Genomic DNA, 23,091 nt, shown 5'->3' with positions numbered 1-23,091 from the left:
TCTCCTGCGTGTGGTTTTTTTTGGTATTATTGTAGTGCATATTTTGGGCATGTTCAAATGGTCTTACAGAATTCCGCGGACAAGACTCTTCATAGATGCTCATCATATGAGCTATAATTCGAACGTTGAGCCTGCGATCTTTGCGGAGAATGTCAGTCACTCTTGCCATATTTTTCTCTGTTACTGTGAAAGGACGACTCGGTCCTGCATTATCACAATCGTTCTCTCGTCCCCTGCACAAGCGGTTGTGCCACTCGAACACTCATGTACGTGATATCACCACACGTATCGTGACAAAGTTGACCACAGTCATTCGGTGATTTCTTTAATTTAACAGGAATTTCAAGTGAATGTGCTGCTCAATTTTCACTTTTGCCACTCTTCCTACAACATGATTCCACACCTTTCCTTTCAACCGTTGTTCAGAGACTAAACCTGACAGAGCGGCAACTCAGGTATATCATTCTCCTCTCGAAGGTTTAAGGTTCCTCTGCGCTCTCCACTGCTCCAAGTATAGGTCTACTATTGGTAAGGTTGCCAGTCCTGTTATTTTTAGTTAAGCTTTGTATGTATGTTACTGTTAGGACTGTGTGTGCCACTGTTAAGATTATACAGTGTATGTCATTGTTAGGACCATGCACGTGTTAGAATTATCTGTATCACTGTTAGGTCTGCCATGCAACTCTGTGCTTCATTGATATCACCATGTGAGCCACTGTTAAGACTGTATGTATCTACAATTGTATGTCATAGTTAGGAATGTGTTACTGCTAGGATCGTGTCTATTAAAGTCAGAACTATGGTTGTCACTCAGCTCTGTGCGTTATTGTTAATACTGCATATATCACTGTTCAGACTGTCACCTATGATTGTGTGTGTTACTATTAGAAATCTGTAACACTGTCAGCACTATGTGCACCACTGCTAGAATTTTGTGTCAGGATTATGTGCGTTATTCTTACTCCTGTGCATGTCATTGTTAGTACTATGTGTTTGCTACTTGTAAGGTTGTGTGCCACTGTTAGAATTATTTGTGTCCCTATTAGAACTGCCACTCTTAAGACAATGACTGTCACTTTAGGATTATGAGTGTTACCGTTGTGCACTTTAAGGCATATATGTCACGGTTAGAGTTTTGTACAGGGGCGTCATTTCACACTTTGCTTGAGGGGACAAGAGCACCACTTACATAAGAATTTCACGTTTTGTACTAGCATATTAGTACACAATCTATTAAAATATATGTATTCCTCAAACTCTTGGGGGAAATTGCCCCCTCCTGCCCCCTTAAATGACTCCCCTGGTTTTGTATGCTATGATTAAGCTGTGCATGCCAAAGTTAAGGTCGTGTCCCTTTTAGGTCTATGACATGGTTAGGATTGCGTGTCAATGTTAGGATGGTATGTCACCGTTAGGACTACATGAGTGCCTTAGGATTGTGTCTCACACTTAGGATTATGTATGCCACTGTCATGATTATGAGTATAAATTAAGGTAGCATGTGTGTGTGTATGTGTGTGTGTTAGAATTGTCACTGTTAATCCTTTTAAATTATGGCTTTTTTGAGGTATTTTGTAGACTTTCACTCAATCATCTATTGCGTCAAGACAGTTTATTGTAGGCTCATGGTTCATACCGCGTTTTGCTTCTAGAAAAGCAGTGTTTCCAACTGCGTCCGTAAAATTTCCCTAAAGTGTACCTATGAAATCTCTTCTATTTCCTATGAAATTTACCATAAATATACATTTCCCGATTGAACACACAGTATCAGTATTAAAAGTACCCTGCAAAGTCATTATCAAATTATATTCTCACAACAAGACAGTTATTGATATGCGACAATCATTTTGGAGATGAGTGTACAATATCTGCAATTAGCAATAAATGTTCTAGAATATCATGTTGTTGTTTTAGCACTTCAGATATCAGATCGAGTTCATCTAACCTAACCTAACCTAACCTAACCAGTGACGAATCTCAGTCGCGAAAAAGTTTCCATTTTAGGCAGAGCAAACAGAAATTTAAGAACGAAAAGAGAAATGATAATTTAGAACATCTGACGTTTATTTGTCTATGCAGACATTAATCAAGAAAACTATGACGGATTTTAGTTCAACATTAGTGAAGTGAATTAATTCGTTATAACTTACCTGGATTGTAATGGGTATTCACACAAAATAAAAATAAATAACAAGGATTTTAGGAATGATTCAAAAAATGGATCAAAACATTGCGATCATGGCTAAGAATTTTAGGAATGATAAAAAAAAGAAAGAAAAAGAGAAAAGAAACGCATCGAAAGATTGTGACCTTGGCCAATCGAGTCGAGTTTTCGTATTTATTTTTTTTACGTAATAAGCACATAATATTGAGTTAAGTGATAGTTTGGATTTGGTTACACTATATGTAGTTCTCCAGATATAAGGCCTACAATTTTTTTTTTTTTGTTTTGCTGAAATATATTGGATCTTTTGATACAAAAAACGAAATGAAGGTCAATTCAACATTTTCTACCTTGTTGAAATTAGGATTGCAGCGGAAAGGTGTTATTGCAGAATTTTAGAATAATACGAGAAAGGTAAAAATAATAGTATAAATTTTCTATAAGTCAAGCACCCACTCCCCCCTTAAATTTTTGAACACCCTCTGATTTTGAAATCCTGGCGGAAACCCTGCTATGTGTGCCACTGTTAAACTATGCGTCGTTTATATTACTGCGTGTGTGTCAGTGTTAAAACTGTGTGTCAGTTATGGGGCGTTTACACTTGATTTAGTCGCACGGCTAAACCGACTCGCTGCATTTGCGACTAAATCGAAGCAACTAGACCGAATGAGATCGAGGATGTGTTCAATTGTTTCAACCGAAATTGAATGCTGCTTGTCGACTCGCTCTCCTCTGGTCGATTCGAAATCAACTGGCAATTTTAAACAGTGATGTAATGCTATAATTTTTGGTAAGTATACGCTCGATCGTTTTCAAAAGTACTATAGCTTATACGCAAGACTACTTGGCGTATACGCACCCCAATATAGGCTTATTCTTTCGTAAATTTAAGCTGAGTATACGCTGGACTACAAAAATTTTAGGTAGGTATACGCCGTATACTCCCGTATACGCCCCATTACATCCCTGATTTTAAAGATGTCCAAGCAAAAAGTAATTGGTACAATTTGCGGTGTTATAGCAGAAGAAAATAAAATCGACCACAGAAAATAGAACGTCTTTCAATTCAGTTGCCAGTCGATTAGCCGCCTTCGATCAACAAGCGATTAAGTTGAAGTCCCGTTTACACGGTCGATTAAGTTGAAAGTGACGTCAATTCAACTGAATCGAACGCAAATCGACTAAGTGTAAACGCCCCATTACGATTGAAAATTTTAGGACTATGTCTGTCACGGTTAGGATTTTATGCCGCTGTTAGGATTGTGTGTCACTGTTATGGGGCGTTTACACTTAGTCGATTTGCGTTCGATTCAGTTGAATTGACGTCACTTTCAACTTAATCGACCGTGTAAACGGGACTTCAACTTAATCGCTTGTTGATCGAAGGCGACTAATCGACTGGCAACTGAATTAAAAGACTTTATTTTCTGTGGTTGAAATAATTGAACACATCCATCAATCTGATTCGGCCTAGTTGCTTCGATTTAGTGGCAAATGCAGCGAGTCGATTTAGTCGTGCGAGTAAATCGACTAAGTGTAAACGCCCCATTAGGGTTGTATATTACTGTAATGATTATGACAGACTATACACTCTAAAAACAGTACCCATGATTTTGCATGATGTACCCATGAAATAAAGTGTAATTTGCTTATGTACTGTACCTATGAAAGTTTAATGTACCGAAGACTTTAGTGGGTACACACCGCACCCCAGTCTCTTACCCATGAATCAGTGGGTACAGGAAAGATTTATGGGTACAGTTAATTCGTAAGGGTGTACCCATGACAACAGTGGAAGGTACGTAAAACCAACTGAACAGACGCCATATTGCTTTTGTCGGTAGTGTAGTGTGGTGGTGTGTATTCGTTATTTGGGTGAAGATTATAAATAAAGATTACTGCAACCAACGAAAGGGATTATTATAAAAGTAAGTGGAATATCCTGTATTTGCAGTTGCATTTGGATGTTGTAAATGAATTATCTACAGAGTATTTCATAGTTAAACAGTAATATTATTTCATAGTTAAACAATGTTCCTATGAAATACAAACGATTACGAAATGCAGGCCTAAGTAAATGAAAATAGAATTTTTATTATTTTTTCATTTTACATCAAATTTACCAGTTTCGAATGTTCTAGAAACTCATGTGATTATTCCACCATATTTGTCGTATCGTTAATTCGTTTGGTATAGTAAGTGTGATAAAAATAATTACATAAGGTGATGTATAGATTTTTTTTGCTTTTTCGAGGTGTGATCATGTCCTAACAATATAAAATAAATGGGTTAAATACTTACGAAAATTAGAAACGTACGATATAATTGAAATATTATTTCACGCAGATTTACTTTTAGCGCACCACTCGAAATCATTGCTGAAAATTTAGAATACTTTTACTAATTCCTTCTTATTGTGTCCTCAATGATTTGCGCAGAGCGATATGAAAATATCTCACATGGCATAGTTTAATATTCAATGGGGCCATCAGAACCAATTACTGAAAAATTACAATTCTTTTACGATTTGCGTATAAATACCGGCGACTGGAAATATGCATAAGAACTACAGCGCAAAAACACAATACAATTTGTGCTAGGTGGCCACTAAAAGGCGCCTATTATTTTATGTTCATAGAAAGAAGTGCATCTGGGTTTAGTCATGAGATCAATATTGCGTTTGATGTTTGCAAATTTATATATTGATGATAAGTACGAGATTATAAGGAGTGATGCTGTATGGGCATCTATCACGAAATTGGTATTCCGTCTGGTTTTCGACAAAAAGCCTAATAGCTACGAAAATTTAAATTTAGGACCGCTTTAAAAGGGTATAGTAGAGTAGGGTAGGTAGAGTAGAGTAAGGTAAGGATAAGTTGGGTAGGATGAGATCTGGAGTGCTGGTTTACTTTTAGCGCATCACATTTTTTGAAAGATTTACAGGTAAAATTCAATACTTTGCATCAAAAAACATTTATAAATAATTTCTTCAAGCGATAGAATTAAATACAAAGTAATACACCTATATATTATGTTTATAGATGAGGTTTACTAGTGTAAAATCATTACAAGTGCTTTACGACGATAAAATAAGTGAGTGCATATGAAAGATGATTGCAATAAGAAACTATTATCCATCAGCGGTGCATTTCGCACAGCGTACAGAAGCTGTATTTTGTTTACAAATGGAGCTCTACTAGTATGAAACTATGGCAAGTGTTATTGCCATAACCCACTCATTATCACTACCCTCGTATATGCGTATACCCATCTTCGCTGACGCGCCTGCTCCCTTCGGTCGCACCCTTGCTAAAACTCGGGTCCTTCAGCTTCGCTCTGCCCTAACTGGATTAGATAGCGTTAAGGAAGTTTGAACCGATTTTGTTGAAGTTAATAGACTGTAATTTCTCGTCTCTTGAGTAAGGATACTAACTGGAGTATCTCTGCACACCTTCAGCCATGTTCAGAAATCAAATGTACGTTCCTTTCGCACAACCAACCATACAGTGACCTTGCGCAAAATTGTTCTCTCCGCTTGCCAAATAGTTCCATGTTTATAACCGCTTATGAATAAAAATAAACACAACGTCTTTTTCGTGACATATTATCAAGCACATCGTATAAAGACATTTTAAAATTTACTTCCTTTTTTATTTTAAATGGATCTTTTCTTTCCGCTCTTGAAATGTGGGATTATGTTGGCCTCGAGGACATTATTTGATTCCATATATTTGTTGTTTTTTAATGTTGAAAGTTACATGATATAGGCTAGTCACACTATTTGTCAATTAGATAATCCGAAGTTTAAACAATTGATTAAATGTAATTTTACTTGATAAAGCTACAAATTCTTGAAGGATTTAAAGACTGAAGATTTTATTAACCAATGTAGTCGGTTATGCATTTACAGAAAATGAATCCAATATTAGACTGTTCCTTTAATGCTTTTCTATAGAAAATCTGGGCCGCGGTGGCTCAGTGGTAGAATGTTCACATCTGGTGCATGGGGTCCTTGGCTCGTTCCCAGCTTGCGCCAAGTAAACTTTTGTTATCGACAAATACCGTTTCCGTGGGTTTTCTCGAGGTTCTCCCGTTTCCTCCCACTTTCTTTATTCCACTATTTCCTTCATTATCATCGTCGTCTCCTTTAACCTAGCCGCCATAACTGTGGGACGTAAAGATTTCATTTCATTTTTCTATATTAACCCTGCAAAGTTGTGTGTAATTTATTTACAGTACATTGTTTTAATTTGACACGATTCTCATGTACTATTTAAAATTGACAGTAAAATTTGTAGGAATGCCGGAGAGATACAACTGCATTTTGTCTACATTAGGACGCCACTTCCCCAGTTTCCAGAAAATAGAATATACGTTCCCCTACTTTATTTCGTCTTAAACGCGTTTCCCCGGAATCCTAGATATTAATATTGTTCTTCGATCTATTAGAGGATTTAATTTAATATTGATACCCAGGGAGCGTTCCCCCACATTTCTAAAGCTACACCGAGCGTTCCGCCACATTGCATTAATTCAGCTGATAAGCCACGGATGCAGTCTATAAATTTTCTCAACTTTTATCTATAGATTTAGGAAAGTTCTTTCTTGTCTTCCCTGAAACAACAGGCATTCAAGCAAGCAGATAAACGACATTCAATTTGGTTTCGTGTAGTTTGTTTAGGCTTAATGTTCTTGAAGCCTAATGTGACCTACTGCTTTAAGTATTGGATCCTAACCTTTCTTACCTAGCATCCCCTTCACAACCCTGGATACTTTTTGCTCCCTCTTCTCTCAACGCTCATTTTCGCTCGTTGCTATTACGTGCTTTTTCTCTGACTTGCGGTTTCAGATAAAACATTGAGCATTCTCAAAGCTTCAATGATTTTAAGAAAAATCTCACTAATTTATAGTTATTTCCAGCAACACTTCTGCACAGCATTATAGTGCAGTATTACTTTTTATTACAAGCTTTGTTTACTAACTCAATATTACTGTGTGTTTTACGGTATTTAATGCCTGCTGGTTTCGTAATATTTGTAATTACAAATGTAGTTTATTTCTCTTAGTAGCTTGCATCCAATTTGCTCTCCCTTCATGCCCCTCTCCTTCAGAGAAGCGTGTCTTCTAGCTTGGGAACCATTGGCTTAAACATTCAAACCACTATTCAGTTTGCATTTGAGAGTGTTTTTTTGAATTTCACGCGATTTTTGGATCTTTGTTTTTAAATTTAACTTTTTGGTTAAAACTAATTGAGAAAAACAATTGGTTTAAACCAGCCAACCTTCCTGGAACATAAATCTTTTACTTCGTTTCCAAGATTTTATTAACAGAAATTATTTTCGTTTATTATTATTATTATTATTATTATTATTAATTACTGAGATGATAAACACACATACCCCACGTTGACTACAGCCACTTGTAGTACGAACTTCCAATTGGTACTTGCATTCCTTCCTTGTTGGTGACGGCTGCCCCACGCACAAAGGGATGTCGCAGATGAAAGAGTTTAATGTTGAATGTTGAATAACACACTACTAATTGCTTAGTTCGTGTTTTTGAGATAAGGGTATGAAATTGCAACAATCCCCGGGTTCAGGCTCCGTGCAAGTGATCAATGTTATCGATGGCGGGAGCTTCGAAATTATTTTTAAAAGGTTAAAATTTAAAGGAAAAAATATGATGTGACAGGAAACAAATCACTGCGGATGTAGTTAACTGATTATAACCACCACAAAATTCGGTACTTACTCTTACTAGTTGATTGGGTATACTCTCCTTCAAGTGTGACTACACCCCTGACTAGGCGAGTAGTAAATAGTTATTGGAAAGTTTGGAAAATAGTTTACTACTTAACTTTTCACGGCATAATTAGATCGAGTGTAAAATTTATCTTCACATTTCAGACATGGAGACAAACCTTGACAAACGAGGGAAGAAACGAGGACGCTGTTGCGACTGCGAATGTGATCAGTTCGTTCGCCTTGTTGTAGAAAATATGGAAGGGAGTGGTTTAGCATCGGCAGTTCTCAGCATGGGGTGGTGCATGGATTGTGCCCATCCTCCATTAAAACATGTGCAAATAGGTAAGAATCGTTTTAATTATTGATTGAGAATATAGAACACATTTTAAATATTAAATTTTCTCATTTCCAGGTGTTCCTATGAAATTATCTGCACCTATATTTCGAAATCTTCTCTCGGAATTTCTTCTACGGAGCTCTACGCTGCCCATTCCGTATCCCAGAACAGCCAAACACTCTCTCATTCCTGCAGTCGGTGCTCTCCACTCAGACCAGATGGCCTGTACTACAGCCTAGCCTGCTGTGCTTGGGCAATCCATTGTCCATATATTGAGAACACCGTTTGACGGTTGTGATTTCATATATTAATAAGAGGAGGAAATAACGGTTTTAAACTTAATTCGGAGTGGAGAGTACCGACTACAGGAGTGAGAGACTGTTTGGCTGTTTTGGGAAGCGGACTGGGTGGCGTAATGGTTAACGTAGCAGCACGGTATGCTGAACATCACTGGTTCAAGTCCTGGTCCAGCCAAGTCATTTTTTCACTCTTTGTAAGTTATTGAATTCACACTTACAGAGGATCTGGTGTGTAATATTAAGTTTAAATCGGTTGTTTTCTACTTTCATTAATATATGCCTTCATGTTTTCCCTAACAAGTGAGTCCGCAACCTTGATCTTTGGGGATACATGCCGGTAAGAAGACATTTTTTTGAGGACTGAAAGTTGCACAATGCTTATGTCTCATGATCTACTTTCACATATTAACAAATGAGGAAAATCAAAATTGTGATTTTTCATGTCTCAATGACCATCTGTCTTTTATTTGACTAAAATCACGGTTCTCACAGATCAGAAAAGTCAGAGAACGTCAGATAATTCAGTTTTCACCAGGGAAGAATTTGAAAATTTCTTCAGGCATTTGCATAAATATTTTAAAATGGTCAGAAAAAATAATGAAGGGATGGACTACAAAATTTGTCGCTTGAAAGAGTCAACAGAATAAGCCATATGGTGTTATTTCGGTCACTGTATTCAATTCTGTCTTAAATTTTCTATTTTGTGCTTCTTGCTATATGTTCCTCATTCCCCACTTGTGGGAAATGTTTTAATTTGAGACTGTTTTCGAATAGCAACAATGCGAACTGTTAGGCTGTGTGCTACTTGAGGAACAGGTCGACGTTGTTAAAAATACTTCTTTCTTTCGAACTGTTTTTCTTTTCCCATATTATACTATGCTAATTCTTGTAGGTATCATCGATAGGGATGAAAGCAATCCCGGTCTGGTTACACCATAGTTCGTATAGCCACGCTGACCAGAAGAAAATATATCTGAATGTTGAAATAATGTTTACTATGTTTTTCACCCTTTGTGTGTTCAATCTGTATTTATATGATAGTCTGTTTCAATATTAACAATTATTAGTAGGAACAAGTCACTAATAAAATGGAGACGTGAGGATAGCTATGGGAAAGACACTGGCTACTGGAGAGAAAGTTGGTATTACAGAATTTGTGGGACTCAGTAAAAGTTAGAGCAACGATATCGCTACGGTCAATTTCAACCTGCTCTATACTGGGAACACATTTTTTTTTCTAAAGTCTTCAATTAAAACACTTTCTGTAGGTGTAAATTTTTACAAGTATTTATCAAGTTACGTATGATGCTGATTTGTTTAAATAATTTTCAGATCAGGAAGAAAGACATCTGCCAAGCGGTGGGAGCTCCATAGCAGCTATACCTGATCACAGTACCGTAGCGGGAACATCAGCAAGTTTTCATCTACCTGGTGAACAGGTAATGACGGTCGCGAATATAACTGAAAAGTGTAGACATAAGTGTTCAATATGTGGGTTCTAAAAAAAAAAAAGAAAAAAAAAAAAGAAACTTTCGTCAAACATATGGTAACAAGTCATGGAAAATTAAAGTGTTTTTATTGCAACGCTGAATTTAAATTTAAAGCTGCATTTGTGCGACATGTGGGTTATTGCTTCCAGAAACTGATGTGTGGTAATCTTTATGCAAATGAGACTTCATCAGAGCTAGTTGAAAATTATCTCAATCAAAATGTAGATAATTCAAGGGACATTTCAACAGTACAAAATGACATGTTGGCAAATTTGGGTTTAGAGTTGGAAGGTAGATATAGAGCACAAAAGTGTTTAGTTAACAGTATAGTTGAAACTGTAGGAGCAGTGTTTCAAACGACTGATGTTAGTACAGATTTCACAGCATTAGCAACAAACTATCAGAGGAAGAAATTTTATGAGAAGCGTGGTGTATATATATATATATATATATATATATATATATATATATATATATATATATATATAGCTCCAAGTGAATGTGTTTTATCGTCAGGGAAAAAAGGGTATTTTGTGCAGATGTACAGTCTAGTTTCAAACTTAATGAAAGTGCCAGAATATCTTAAGTTTTCCCGTAATCCTTTTAAGTTTGAAAATAGTGATGGTGTCCTTTTTGATTTCTTTAGTGGGAAGCGGTATAGCAATCATCCAATTTTACAGCAGTACCCTGAAAATGTGATCCAATTGCTATTATATCATGATGAGATTGAGTTGCAAATCCTTTAGGTATGAAGCGTGCCAATAGGAGTAAAATTACAATGTTCAATATCGTGTTTCTTAATCTCCCTACCCATTTAAGGTCTAAGCTCAGTCATATTCATCTGCTTGCAGTATCAAATTCATTGGATATTAAAACATTGGGAAATAAGCAAACTCCATTGGCAGACTTCTTTCAATTTTTAAACGTTATGGGAACTACTACAAGAATGAGCTTCAAAACAGATAAAGGAGATGAAGTATTCCATGGATGTCTTCTTGCTTATACCGGTGACTCTCTTGCTTGCCATAACATTGGAGGATTCAAGGAAGGCTTCTCCCCTTCAGTAAAGTAGCTGACTTACCGTATTTCTCTTTAACCAAAGATCTATTGTATGGTGTTTTCCATATTCTTTTAGAAGGGTTAGCACCACGGGAAATTTCTTTATTCCTCAAAGCATCAATTGAAGCTAGAATATTCTCTAGGATTGAAGTTAATGAAATGTTACAGTACTTTAGGTTTCATTCTTCAGTGAGTAAATCATTATATCCAAGACCTATTGATACCTCTTTACAAGTTAGCTTATCCGGTAGCGCTTGTTTGAATTTAGTCTTGCACTTACCGTGGATATTAAGAAAATATTTTAGAAATAATTTCACTGCTTCTCTCGAGTGCTTGGTGGAGTTGGTTCAAATTGTACAAATTGTTCTGTCTCTAGCAGTGCATATGGATATGCTAGAATATTTGGAGAACTTAATAGCGTCACATCATATACATTTTGTTGAGTGTTATGGCGCTGACAATATCATACCAAAACACCACATGCTATTACATGTGTGTGAGCAAATCAGGCAATATGGTCCGTTACGACATCATTGGACAATGAGGCTTGAGGCTAAGAATGCTGTATCGAAAAATAAGAAGTACTTTAATTTCAAGAATTTGGCCTTTTCAGTTAGTGAATATTGTCAGTTTAATTTTACAGCAAATTTCTGGGATGCTACAGAGAAAGTGAAGCCTTTTGCATTTAAACTTGCTGTAAAAGTTCACACTGTAGGTACAAAAAATTTTATTGTTGAGGAAGAACACGCTAACGGTATTGATAATTGTGTACAATTGATTGGAAAAAGTTCACTTCATCTTAAGAAGGTGTTTATTAACAACGTACCATTCACACTTGGTGATATAATATTCGTGGGGAATATGGTAAGTAATAGAAAGAAACTCGTTTGGTATGATATCTCGAATTATTTATTGTGAAGAAAAAGTGATTTTTCCTTGCAACATTGTTTATGTAAAACAGTATTGTAAATCGGTCAAATGCTTTAGAAGTTGATGTTTCGATTATGGAAGTTAATGTTCTTGGCACAGACCTTTATACACCTTGGCCACTGCTGTTTTACACAGACGAAAACAAGAAGTTTGTTATTTTGCCAACGTTGTATAATAGCGATTTGGTCAGTGGTGAAAACCAGTGAATGAAGTTTTGTAACTTGTTTAATGCTTCGAAGGATCAAAAATAAATGCAATAAATTTGGACACAGAAATTTTTAAACGTTTGAACAAAGGAACCATCACAGAAATCTTTGAAGTTTGCCAAGTTAAGGAATGTGCTAATGGTAAAAATAAACAATCATAATCCTTTAATAGAATTTGTAAAATGTTTCATTCTAAACGTTAACATGAGTCATAAATTTTAATGAACGTCCATGTAACATTTATTAAAATGTGTGCATTTGTATCTTTTGTATGAAGGTGATAGAGTATATAATTGATAACTTGGTAGTAGAAGAAGTTGAAGAAGAAGAAAATGAAGAAGTTGAAGAAGAAGAAAATGAAGAATTAGCTTCAGTCAACCAATTGCTTATTAGGCAAAATAGAGACAATCTACGCGATGAACTATCGTATTCAGTACCAGAAAGAACCATCGAAGACCGCTTCCGTTTGGAATCATTTAAACCATCGAAATATGTTATGCAGCTACTTGAGGGACACGAGATGACAGAAAAGGAGCATGCTGAAAGAAGTAGTCACCTTAAAACAGAATTGATTGAACATTTGAAGTAAGTATCTTTTTTTTTTTTTTTTTTTCTATTTGCAATTTACTCGCCATCTAAAAATATACATTAATTTTGTATTTAGAAATAGTTCGTCATGTAGAGCTGTTTGTACCTTTGCTTAAAATATTACTCAAGTAATAGTATTTATTTTGTCTACATCTATTATCTATTTCAAAGATATATTTACTTCTTACATAAGAATATCATTTTTTACAGTTGCTTGTTCCTTTGTTTTAGATTATATCTAAGTTAGAATATTTACTCAAGGATAATATACCTAGGTACTTAGTAAGAGAATTCAGTCGGTTTTAAAACGATAATAGGAATAAATTGTTCTTTCTGCAAAGATTGAACAGTTTGTGTATAATGTTTGCGATTTAGTTCAGGTTACTAGAAGATAAATGTAGCGGAATTTTATGGCTTATTTAGTGATGGGATATTTTGAGACATCAAGAACATGGCTATCTCAGCAGTTTCCATAGTAGCATGCTAGTAACATAGTAGTTTCTGTCTTACATATTTTTATTTATTTATTTATTTTTTTTAAAAAAAAGAACGGCAGGTATAAATCATAGTGCGGTTACTCGGGAACAAAGAATTCACATTTTTCATAAGTTATACTCCGTTTCTCTAGATACCAAGAGGAATATAGAGACATGAAGATCACATTTGTAACTTCTACGATTTCCATGATAGATACCCATCCCTTGTAATTCAGAAGGTAACGTCACAGATTTCGGAAAGCCAATGTGGATTCGTACCCTATGGTCGACCATCCTGAGGTTTTCCAGGGTTTCTCTCTCTTCTAGTAGGCGAATACTGGGATGGAAGCTTATGTAAGGTTTCGGTCGATAACTTCCTCATACTGGATCTAATCCATCTCGACTTGAGCGAAAGATGCCAAAAAGCCATAAAACCAAAGTCCGTGACATTGAACTCGTAATTTCATATTTAAATATGTTCGGCTTCCAAGGTGCTCATTGATTTGAAATGTATACACACTGTTCTCTCTCCTGTAGTGATTAGACCTATGTACGCATTTAGATAATTAACATATTTTAGTACCACTTACACACAACAAATTTACAACGACTTTATTGTACGTTCGTAATTATTAATTTGAGTAGCTTGTTAAACACTTGGTCTAGCCAGTGTACTGTAGAATATACATAAGTTTAAAGACATAACTTTTTTTATTATTATTATTATTATTAGGATCATAAACGAACTTTTCTACTTTAAAGATATGTTTATTTTCAGCGTGAAATGTAGTCGAAAAACTACACTCGAGAATGTTTCATATGTTATCTGAAACGTCACTGTGTAACTTGCGGTTTTCAGAATATTCATATAATTGATATTTTATTCCCATTTCTCGAAAGTACAATTTATCAGTTACAGTTTGATAGACAACTTATCATAATGATTATTGTTTCAACTCAATATTGATTATTGTTTCAGTTCAATTCACCGCAAGTTTACCACAACGATTTTACTCGAGAATGATAAGTTATTTCATAGTTAAAGTTGTAGTTTTTATTACCTTCCTTTCAGTGAATAATGTCGTACATTTGATTTCAGTAATCACAACCTCATTGTGAACGGCAACCACCAAGAACATCGCTGGGGCTACAGAGACTTAGGAATAGCTTTAGCCAGTAAATATCCAGATATGAAATGGGACGTTGAAGGGAAGAGACAGCAAAAGAGAATAAATGAGAAGGCTCCAGTATTTGTACGTATATTTCAATTATTATTACCGTATTCTAAATAATGCGCCAACTTAAAGAATGTTGGATTCAAAATAAAATTGCCTGAATTCTTCCCAATAAACTTGATTCTCTTTGGAAATATTATGGATCAAATAGAGATTCAAAAGTCTTTGTAATTACGCCCCTTCCCATTGCTTTAGATTTTTAACAAAATGGCAGAAATAAAGAACAATACTGAAATTTTGAAAAGCGTCTCCAATCTTACTTACGAATATCTATTGAATAAACTACTTCAGTTTTTGAAGTGACTTCATTTAGGCAATGGATTGGAAAACCCTTACAGTATGATGTTAGGTTTTAAAATTTATCGCTTAAATTAAACTGTTTCCAAACCTCAAGTAGATCAGTCGATAGATATTCGTAAGCGTCTATCCCATTACAAAATTTAAATATTGTTAATTTTTTTTTTTTTTTTTTTTTTTTGTTATGAACAGAGAGGAGAAACCGAGTCTCCTAACGTGTAGAATTTTCACAGGAGCTGCTGCTCCATATATGGCAAGTATCAGTTCATTACTTGGAACATCCAGTGACAAACCTTAACTCTGAAAATAAGGATATTAGTAGTGTATTTCAAGAATCATGAATAATTCAGTGTGGTCATGAAGTGAAAGGACAGTTCTACATGCCTGTGCCACATATCCTAATACACGGGAAAAATAAATTGTTTCTGTTTCTATGTGAATTATGAAGGTTAGGTTAGTTCATGTTAGTGCATAAGTAATGAAACAACAGTTTATTCTTTAATGTTATCATCAATTCACGCACGTGGGGTAATAATATATAACCGTGACTAAGTTCAAGTTGAACTAACTCACTTTGGAGAGGAATAATTTTAAACTTCTTAAGGGTTCACTAAATTCTACTAAGAGTTATATATTTTTTTAAAAATAAAAAGTAAAACATTTACGTTCGAATAGCTAGCCACCAAAAATTATTGATCACTCTATGGTAGTTGGTGATTGCCTTCGTTTGGCAGTCATGTAATCTTAACCATGTTTCGCAGAGCAGCTCAACGAGCTATGAAGAATATGGCGCGAGATGCATGAATATTGGACTTTGATAAGGATGTAATCGTGGAATACCACTTAGTGAGTTGTCCAGTAGGGAATAGCCGCTAAGTAAAACAGGCCCCCAATCAATTCTGTCATTCGTCCTGCGTAGGTGGAAGGTGGAGGTAATTTTAGGCCAGAGTAAGTGGTGCCCATTAAGATTGGTGGTCGTGACATAATATTTTAGTGTTTCACCAACTACATTGTAGGACCACTGGTTGTTCGGGGCAACGTAAACACCCTCGTACTGAAAATTTTTAGGCAATGAAGTGCTTTCAATATTATGTTACTTTTAAAGAATGGATTCTTGTTAGTTTCAAAATAATGACAGGGTATAAAAGGAACAGTATTAAAGATTTTCTTCGGCCTCCTGAGAAACCAACCTCAATCCCAAAGAACACGTTTAGTAAGAGATCTGTGGATGAGCTATCGGGGGATGCGAGCAGCTTCCAGTACCCACCTGTATAACCTGGACGAACCTGATAACCTAGTTAAGAACCTTCCGGGAAGGCTAGCTGCTATTATAACAGCAAGAGGTAGCGCCAGCAGGTATCAACTCAGCAATGACTTCAGAGAAAAAAATCAGGTAATAGACCAATTACTTGTTGGTAGATACTGAGATTTGTGTTGCTTCAGCTTTACAGTGCAGTAGCATTTGATTTATAAGTATGAATTAGCTTATCATTGGTAAAACAAAAGTAAAAATTCTCTCCTCTGCTTTTTTGTAGGGTATTTTCATAAGAAGATTAGCACAGCGAAGAAAGAGACAAAAATTGAGATCCAAAGATAAAGAAATCCGTGTCGTACCAAATGAACCTCTGGCAGGTGCATCTCATGTTAACTCACCTTCAGCAAGTTCAACAGAAAATGTATCTGACTGCTTACTGGAGTTAGAGGTAATCATACTAAGTATTGTTTTACATTACCGAGTGACTATAACTCAATTGGTATTGCGTTGGCTTCGCATTGAAAAGGTCCTGGGTTCGCGATCAACAATCGCCTATCCTGACTGAAGTTTTTCCCTGGTTTCTCTGTCGTACGACGCAAATGCTGTGATGATGCCGTAAGACCAGTATTGACTCTTTTAACCTGTTTAATATAGTTTGTGGTATTGATTAACACTACGAAATTTTAACTTTTTCGTATCTTTTGCGAATATTATTATTGTTATTATTTGCTATTATTCATATTATTATCTTTTGCGAATTTTATTATTTTTAAATTAAATTTAATAGAAATCGCAACATCAATGTTTCGGATATCTCTAAAATCATCAGTAATTATAGTAAATTTGGAAAGATATTTTGAATAGCCTGTTTATACAATATTCGTATATTTTAGTAAAATTTGGTTATATGGAAGTAGGGTACAGAAGTGCATTATTAATTTTTTATTGGGGGCACGGTGGCTGTGATGCAGCACTCACTTCTCGTTCGTGGGGTCCCTGGTTCGAACCCCGGCCAAGTAAATTTGTGGTAGACAACATCGTGCTCGTGGGTTTTCTAGGGATACTCTCTTGTTTCCCCCACTTTCTCATTCCACTAATTCTTCCATCATTCACTTGCTTTAATCTTCGTCTCCCTTAGCGTAACGGGTATAATTGTGGGACGTTACACTCAGATTTCATTGTTTTATCTTTCGGTGGAATAAAAGTGCTTGGGACCGCGCAATTTGATTAATAGTAATTTTTGTATCGTTGTATAATTTTGTAATGACTTAATATTTAAATCGTAGTAAAGATGGACAATATTTCAATAATTATGACAAATTTCTTTACCACTGACAGAAATATTAATATTGCGAGAGACGTTTCTCGTTCAACAAAAGAAACCAACATGAAGGAGGAGTACAAATAGAAGTTCTTATTTTTTAATAGACGTGTAGGAACCTAACACTATAACATATTGAATTTTTGTACAAGATAACGTGCATTACAAACTAAGTGCCACTAACTTTGAAGAGGAGAATTGGTATTAGTATATTGCAATATATTGTGTTCAAGTAATTGATCATGAAAGCGACTAATATCTGTAGAAATATCTTCGAGTGTTTTTAATTCGAAGTGAAATATCTTTCTTTGTGATGTGTATACTTTATCAGTCACCTATAGTATTATGTTTCATCATGCTCTGAGTTTGCTTCAAGATGTTATTAGATGTAAATAGATTAATTTTAATAATAAGAGTTAACATGGAACATTTTCTTACTAGATGTTGCAGCTTCTGTAGTTATCTTACCTTTGAAACCTCTATTTTTATTTTTCTCTAAATTTTCCAGGCAACACCAATACAATCCTTAACTCCAACGAATATAACAAGATTGCAGTTTTTACTAAAAAAGACATTCCTTTCAAGAAAAGATAAGGAAGTAAGCGTAATGCCATGCTTTTTGCTCCACCATAAACTGGTAAGAATAGTTTGCAAACGTGTTTACTTGAGCTACATTTTTCAATAAATGTATGAACTGATCTTTTGTTGTTAATTTTTTAAAAAAAATTTCAGTATATGTAAATGTTTCTGGGGTAAAAGTGTTAAAATATGATTTATATTTCAAGATTGTCATTGTCACAATTTGCAACAATTTTCTACTCACTGCTGCATAAAGATCTCCTTGAGATTTCTATTTTCGTTTCCTAGAGACTGGATTTCGGGCTTCTCTGATGTTCAGAGTTTGAGTATATAGGGAGAGTGACGACGCAGAGCGGGCAGTGTAGCCTCCCTTCCTAGTGCGCCCAACCAAATTAAGCCGAACTTGCATTAATAGTTTCAGGAGGTGGCCCGGGGGAAATTCCCAGGGGTCATAAATCCGCTCGTTCTCAATATGTTATCAATATTTTCGTGGTATTTCTTTTCACCCTTTCTGTCTTTGTATTTTTAAAGTTTCCTGGACGAAATATTCTGAAATCACCATTGCAAACTTTAATCCACTTCAATATTATTTAGGTCTATATTAAAATACGTATTATGAAGCTAATAGTATTCGCAGTTTTGGTAACAACGATAAAAGATGTTTCCTTGAAGATGCTATAATAAGAAGCTAAAGTCCCGTCGTCTCCTTAGTGTTACCATCTTTATTCTACTTGCAAATCTATATGTTAACATTAACTTTGACTAGTTGCTTGGTTATTGAAGTTTAGCGTCCATTTTCAGCAGCGATCTTATATGAGACGTAAACCTACAATTTAAGGTGGAATCCGAACCATCAAAATCATTCATTTTTCCAGGATTCCCACCGCGAATCGAACCCGGAATCCCGTACCCCAAAAGTGCTTATGCTAGCCGCTACACCAGTTAGGAGTTAAAACATTAACTTTGATGCTACGTGGTAACCAAAGTTAATAAGCATTCAAAGGTTTTTTTTACACACACACACACACACACACACACACACTCACTATATATATATATATATATCTGCCAATAAAAAGTAGAATTTAAAAGGGAACAAGTATACAGGAGTAACTAATAGTATTAATACTAAATATATTAATTTAAAACAGATGTAATCCATATTTTATAAAGCAAATGTTTCAAAATGTCTTAAACGAAATTAAATATCTTCCAATGTAAAATAAATGGTTTTATTGTTGAAGTATTTACTTCCGATGATTTGTACGTTCAATTATGGGAATTTCCTGAGCACTTGTTTCAAGACGGTTCTTTTCCGATAATGCTACTTTATTTACTGTAGGGGCCACGGTGGCTCAGTGGTAAGAACGTCCACCTCTGGTGCATGGAGTCTTTGGTTCGATCCCTGCTCGCGCCAAGTGGGGCTTTGTGTGGACAAACACAGTGTGCGTGGGTTTTCTCGGGGTTATCCTGTTTTCTCCCACTTTCTTCATTCCACAATTTCATTCATTCACCATCACCGTCTCCTTTTGCCTAGCCGGCATAACCGTGGGACGTAAAAGTTAAAAAAGAAATTATTTACTGTACGTCGAAGCTTTATATTAGAAGTAAAATATTAAATTTTATATTAAACATAATCCACACATTCATTTGTTCTACAGGGGGGGGGGGGGGCAAAAGTAGGTATACAGCCCGGTACTGATCAACTCATTGCTTTTTATATAATTTCTTATTGTTATCCATAAGATAGACAGTTTCTTTATCTTAAGCTCGGAACAGCCGAAGCAAATAAACCTATAAGCTAGAATGTTATACTTGATCAATGCAGGGGTGTATAAATAATTTAGAACCACCCTGTAGGCCCTATAATTATCTCAAGTTTTTTTTTTTCATTCAGTGAAATTGATATCTTTATGAAGGTCTTACAAAAGACTTAATTAGTATATATTGAATGTTGTAGTATACCTTAACGTTAAAGCGTCTAATTCGAAAGAAAAGTCAAAAATTTCGTACAGTTACTTTCAATGTGATCAGCTTAGTTGTACGTACAAGTAATATACTTACAAAAAGCTCAAAAACTCCGGTGGATTTTTTTCAAGTGGGGTCAGCTCACTTCGGTAAACCCTGCCAAAAATACAGTTTTAACAAGAATAAGCGTATCCAATATCTAAAGTAAAATTACCAGTTTTGTAGCATACTAAGATGTCATCACAAAAAAAAAGTATAATATTTTTTCAAAGAATATTTCTATACGGTGTGCTAATCCATAATCTTTTTTTTTTTTTTTTTTTTTTTCAGTTAGCAACCGAAGCCGAATTAATATTTGGCAAATGTTTGGACGCAATGAAAAAGAAATTACTAGCTGCAGTGAATAAGCTAGTTGCTTTAGATATTGAAAAGAACTTGGTGGCCTTGGAACGATATCTCCATCCAAAGGGATCCAACAGATGTATCAATTTGGTACGTTGAGTTTTTAGTGATATGAGCTTTCCTTTAAGGAAAAATAGTTTGAAGACTGTTCGATATTACCCCCCACCCTCCAGAAGACTTATGGAACTAAAAATGTCGTTCCTTTCAATTTAGCAGGGATATTTAAAGGTCTTAAGTACATGTAACTTTATTTTCATTCTCACCCGCCCTGCCAAGGAAAGATGATGATTCATGCAGCATAGGACACAATATCTATATTTCATAATTTCGCCACTACCTATTTATTATTAGTAGTATCAGTTGTAGCAATAGTAGTACTTGTTTCTGAAAAGAAATGCTATATATTTTTCGTTGTTAAAACAAAACATACTTTTAAGCCCACTTCCCTTTATTAAAAAAGGAGGGAAAGAAGCTTCCAAAGTCATTCGATTTCGATCTATTTTTCCCCTAGACTACTGCATCTAAAATTTTCAGACGCTATGATAGTGCACAAAGATGAAATTTTTTTCATATACTTTTTTCACCGTTCGCCACTAAGGCGTAAAGAAAAATTGAAGAGGTTAAAGTATGTCCTCAAATGATGGACTCCGATCCGAATTCGTGCCTTGGAGTTTTTAGCCGGATCATCGTGATTTGATACCATGTATAAAGTAAAATGAAAGAAAAATAATTTTATTGATAATTGTATTGCGTTCTCAAAACGTGTGAGTAGTTGAGTAGCAAAAAGAAAAAAGTAGCTTAGAACATTCAAAACACGCGGAGCTTCCCAGTTACAGGCTCTCAATATTACGGTGAGATCGTCGCAACAGACGTCGTATCTTGACAAATAATGATATAGGTCGTGTTGACTTAGCAAATTACAGTCGAAGTAGAACCCAAAATGGGCCGCGGTGGCTCAGTGGTGTATTGGGTCCCTGGTTCGATACCAGCTTGCGCCAAGTGAACTTTGTGATGGACAAACATCTTGTGCGTGGGTTTTCTCGGAGTTCTCCCGTTTCCTCCCACTTTCTTCATTCCACCATTTCATTCATTTCTCATCACCACCGCCGGCACAACCGTGGGACGTGAATCTTAAAGATTTCATTTCATTTCATTTCGAAGGAAAACCCAGTACATCGATTTAAGCAAGCAGTGTTTGTGAACGGCAATTGCTGTTTAGATATTCTGTGCTTATCTAATCAAACCATTTGATTGCTTGACGATGGAATCCTTACATTGCAAGACCTGTCTATGCGGAACTTCTCAATCAGAAGGATTGCTGATATAGATGTATTGGGTACTATTTCAGTTGTGATTTTCTAAACCGACCTCGCGTGCCGCCAGTATCTATCGAAGTATGACGTCATTTGCGACGATGCCACCATAACTGCGAGCGTTTGTAGCCCTGAAACCACACATGTTCATTAATTTCTTAAAAAGGAAGTTTTCTCTTGTTTCCACCTCACATGTTCAATTTTTTACACATTATTCTATCACGTTGTATGTTTCCTTTGAAGTAGTTTTACTTTAGAATGTTGTTTGGAACATGTGCGCTATGCCATATTAGCAGATCCCAGAAAAAAATAATATTAGTTTCAAATTATCTTGTAAACTCGATTTTAAAATTAACATTGTTAAATTTTCTAAGGAGTGCTTCTATTTGTTTGTCGTCTTTAATTAACTTGTCTATATAAGAATAGTATATAAACAACTTTCCAATTTAGATGTGATTATACTTGATAAAACAACTATATTTTACACAGCATTTTTATTTCGTGATTTTATTCTTTTATGTAAAAATGTACTTTATTCCTTATGTTTTACTAAACATATCTAAACTCCTTCCTTTTCCATATATATCATAGGAAACGTTTCAAGAAAGCTTGAAACCTCCAGGACCAGCCATTTTCTATGCACCTGAGTCCAAAATCCTGTGGACAGGAAGTGGTGAATCAGTGCAGCTTGATAACACCTGTGATATTGAAGAGGCCTGCTTGCTGCTCCTATGTGTTTATTATGTCAAGAATTTGTCTTATCCAAGTTCATTTGCTCAGTTTCTGGGAGTATTACAAACTATTTTAACTCATGATAAATTTCCAAAGAAATATCAAACTCAGCGAACTGAGGACACTATAAAAAAACTGAAATTGTAATTGATTGTAAGAGGACTACCATTAAACAATAGCAATATACTTGGCTTTGTTTCATTTAAGTTATTTTCCTGTATATGAAGTACTTTTAGCACCTCATTTTAAAATAGAGATTTTTATTATGTACTAAGACGATATATTTTTTTATTATGTACTAAGACTATATAATGTATATCAGTAAAAAATTGTGAACAATAATCTGTTAACACATCAAGTTTGCACTATCAGAACGTCCCCTCCACCCTTCCAACAAACCTGTCCAGTCCGACCTTGTTCTTGAAATCTTTCCCGTGGCTTATGGATTTGTTTTATTCAATTTGGGGTGCTTTAATCTAGGTGAGTCTTCACGCGCAAACTGAAGTATTTTTTCTTCATTTCTAATGCGCACCTTGAAGAAGAATATATGGCGTTTCCCAAATAAAATAAAATAATAGCTGAGCAAAGCAAGTACGTTTTATTAAAAACTAAAAGCTTAGCTTTTAATAAAAGGTAGTGCTTTGCTAAGCTATTATGTTGTTTTATTTGAGTTGCTAAAAGCAAAGTTTCGATATG

At 35.3% G+C, this 23,091-nt stretch overlaps 2 protein-coding genes across 7 annotated transcripts in view; one reads left to right on the top strand and one right to left on the bottom strand.

The window, feature by feature from the left end:
* LOC145661635 (caytaxin-like) overlaps positions 1 to 23,091 on the bottom strand; it is a 209,535-nt gene that overhangs the window by 102,053 nt on the left and 84,391 nt on the right. Inside the window, exon 2 of one of the 3 annotated variants that reach the window (XM_081726959.1) lies at positions 20,045 to 20,104. The exons of the other annotated variants lie outside the window; for them this stretch is intronic. The gene's annotated coding sequence lies outside the window, so the exon portion shown is untranslated. The remainder of the gene's footprint in view (positions 1 to 20,044; positions 20,105 to 23,091) is intronic. 3 annotated transcript variants of the gene reach the window in all.
* Positions 3,798 to 22,581, top strand: LOC145661627 (uncharacterized). Of its 4 annotated transcripts, none has more exons than XM_081726948.1 (9): positions 3,811 to 3,962; positions 8,071 to 8,250; positions 9,877 to 9,983; positions 12,507 to 12,814; positions 14,393 to 14,546; positions 16,361 to 16,528; positions 17,910 to 18,038; positions 20,279 to 20,440; positions 22,255 to 22,581. In XM_081726948.1, the coding sequence occupies exons 1-9, from the start codon at positions 3,947 to 3,949 to the stop codon at positions 22,540 to 22,542; spliced, it is 1,512 nt and encodes a 503-aa protein (XP_081583074.1). In that variant the 5' UTR covers positions 3,811 to 3,946; the 3' UTR covers positions 22,543 to 22,581. The 4 variants fall into 4 exon arrangements, with proteins under 4 accessions (XP_081583081.1, XP_081583079.1, XP_081583074.1 ...); XM_081726951.1 differs by having other exon boundaries at positions 3,956 to 4,092; XM_081726955.1 differs by lacking the exon at positions 16,361 to 16,528 and having other exon boundaries at positions 3,798 to 3,962.

The sequence above is a fragment of the Thermobia domestica genome, chromosome 1, assembly GCF_964235325.1.
Source record: "Thermobia domestica chromosome 1, izTheDome1.hap1.1, whole genome shotgun sequence".
Classification (NCBI taxonomy): domain Eukaryota; kingdom Metazoa; phylum Arthropoda; class Insecta; order Zygentoma; family Lepismatidae; genus Thermobia; species Thermobia domestica.
The sequence above is the reverse complement of the archived record's forward strand: the minus strand, read 5'-3'. Positions and strand labels throughout refer to the sequence as shown.

Bases quoted from the DNA above. Each gene is read 5' to 3' on its own strand.
- LOC145661627 (XM_081726948.1), top strand. The intron at 16,529-17,909 runs GTAATCATACTA...TAAATTTTCCAG, and splicing joins ACTGCTTACTGGAGTTAGAG to GCAACACCAATACAATCCTT. The intron at 18,039-20,278 runs GTAAGAATAGTT...TTTTTTTTTCAG, and splicing joins TTTTGCTCCACCATAAACTG to TTAGCAACCGAAGCCGAATT.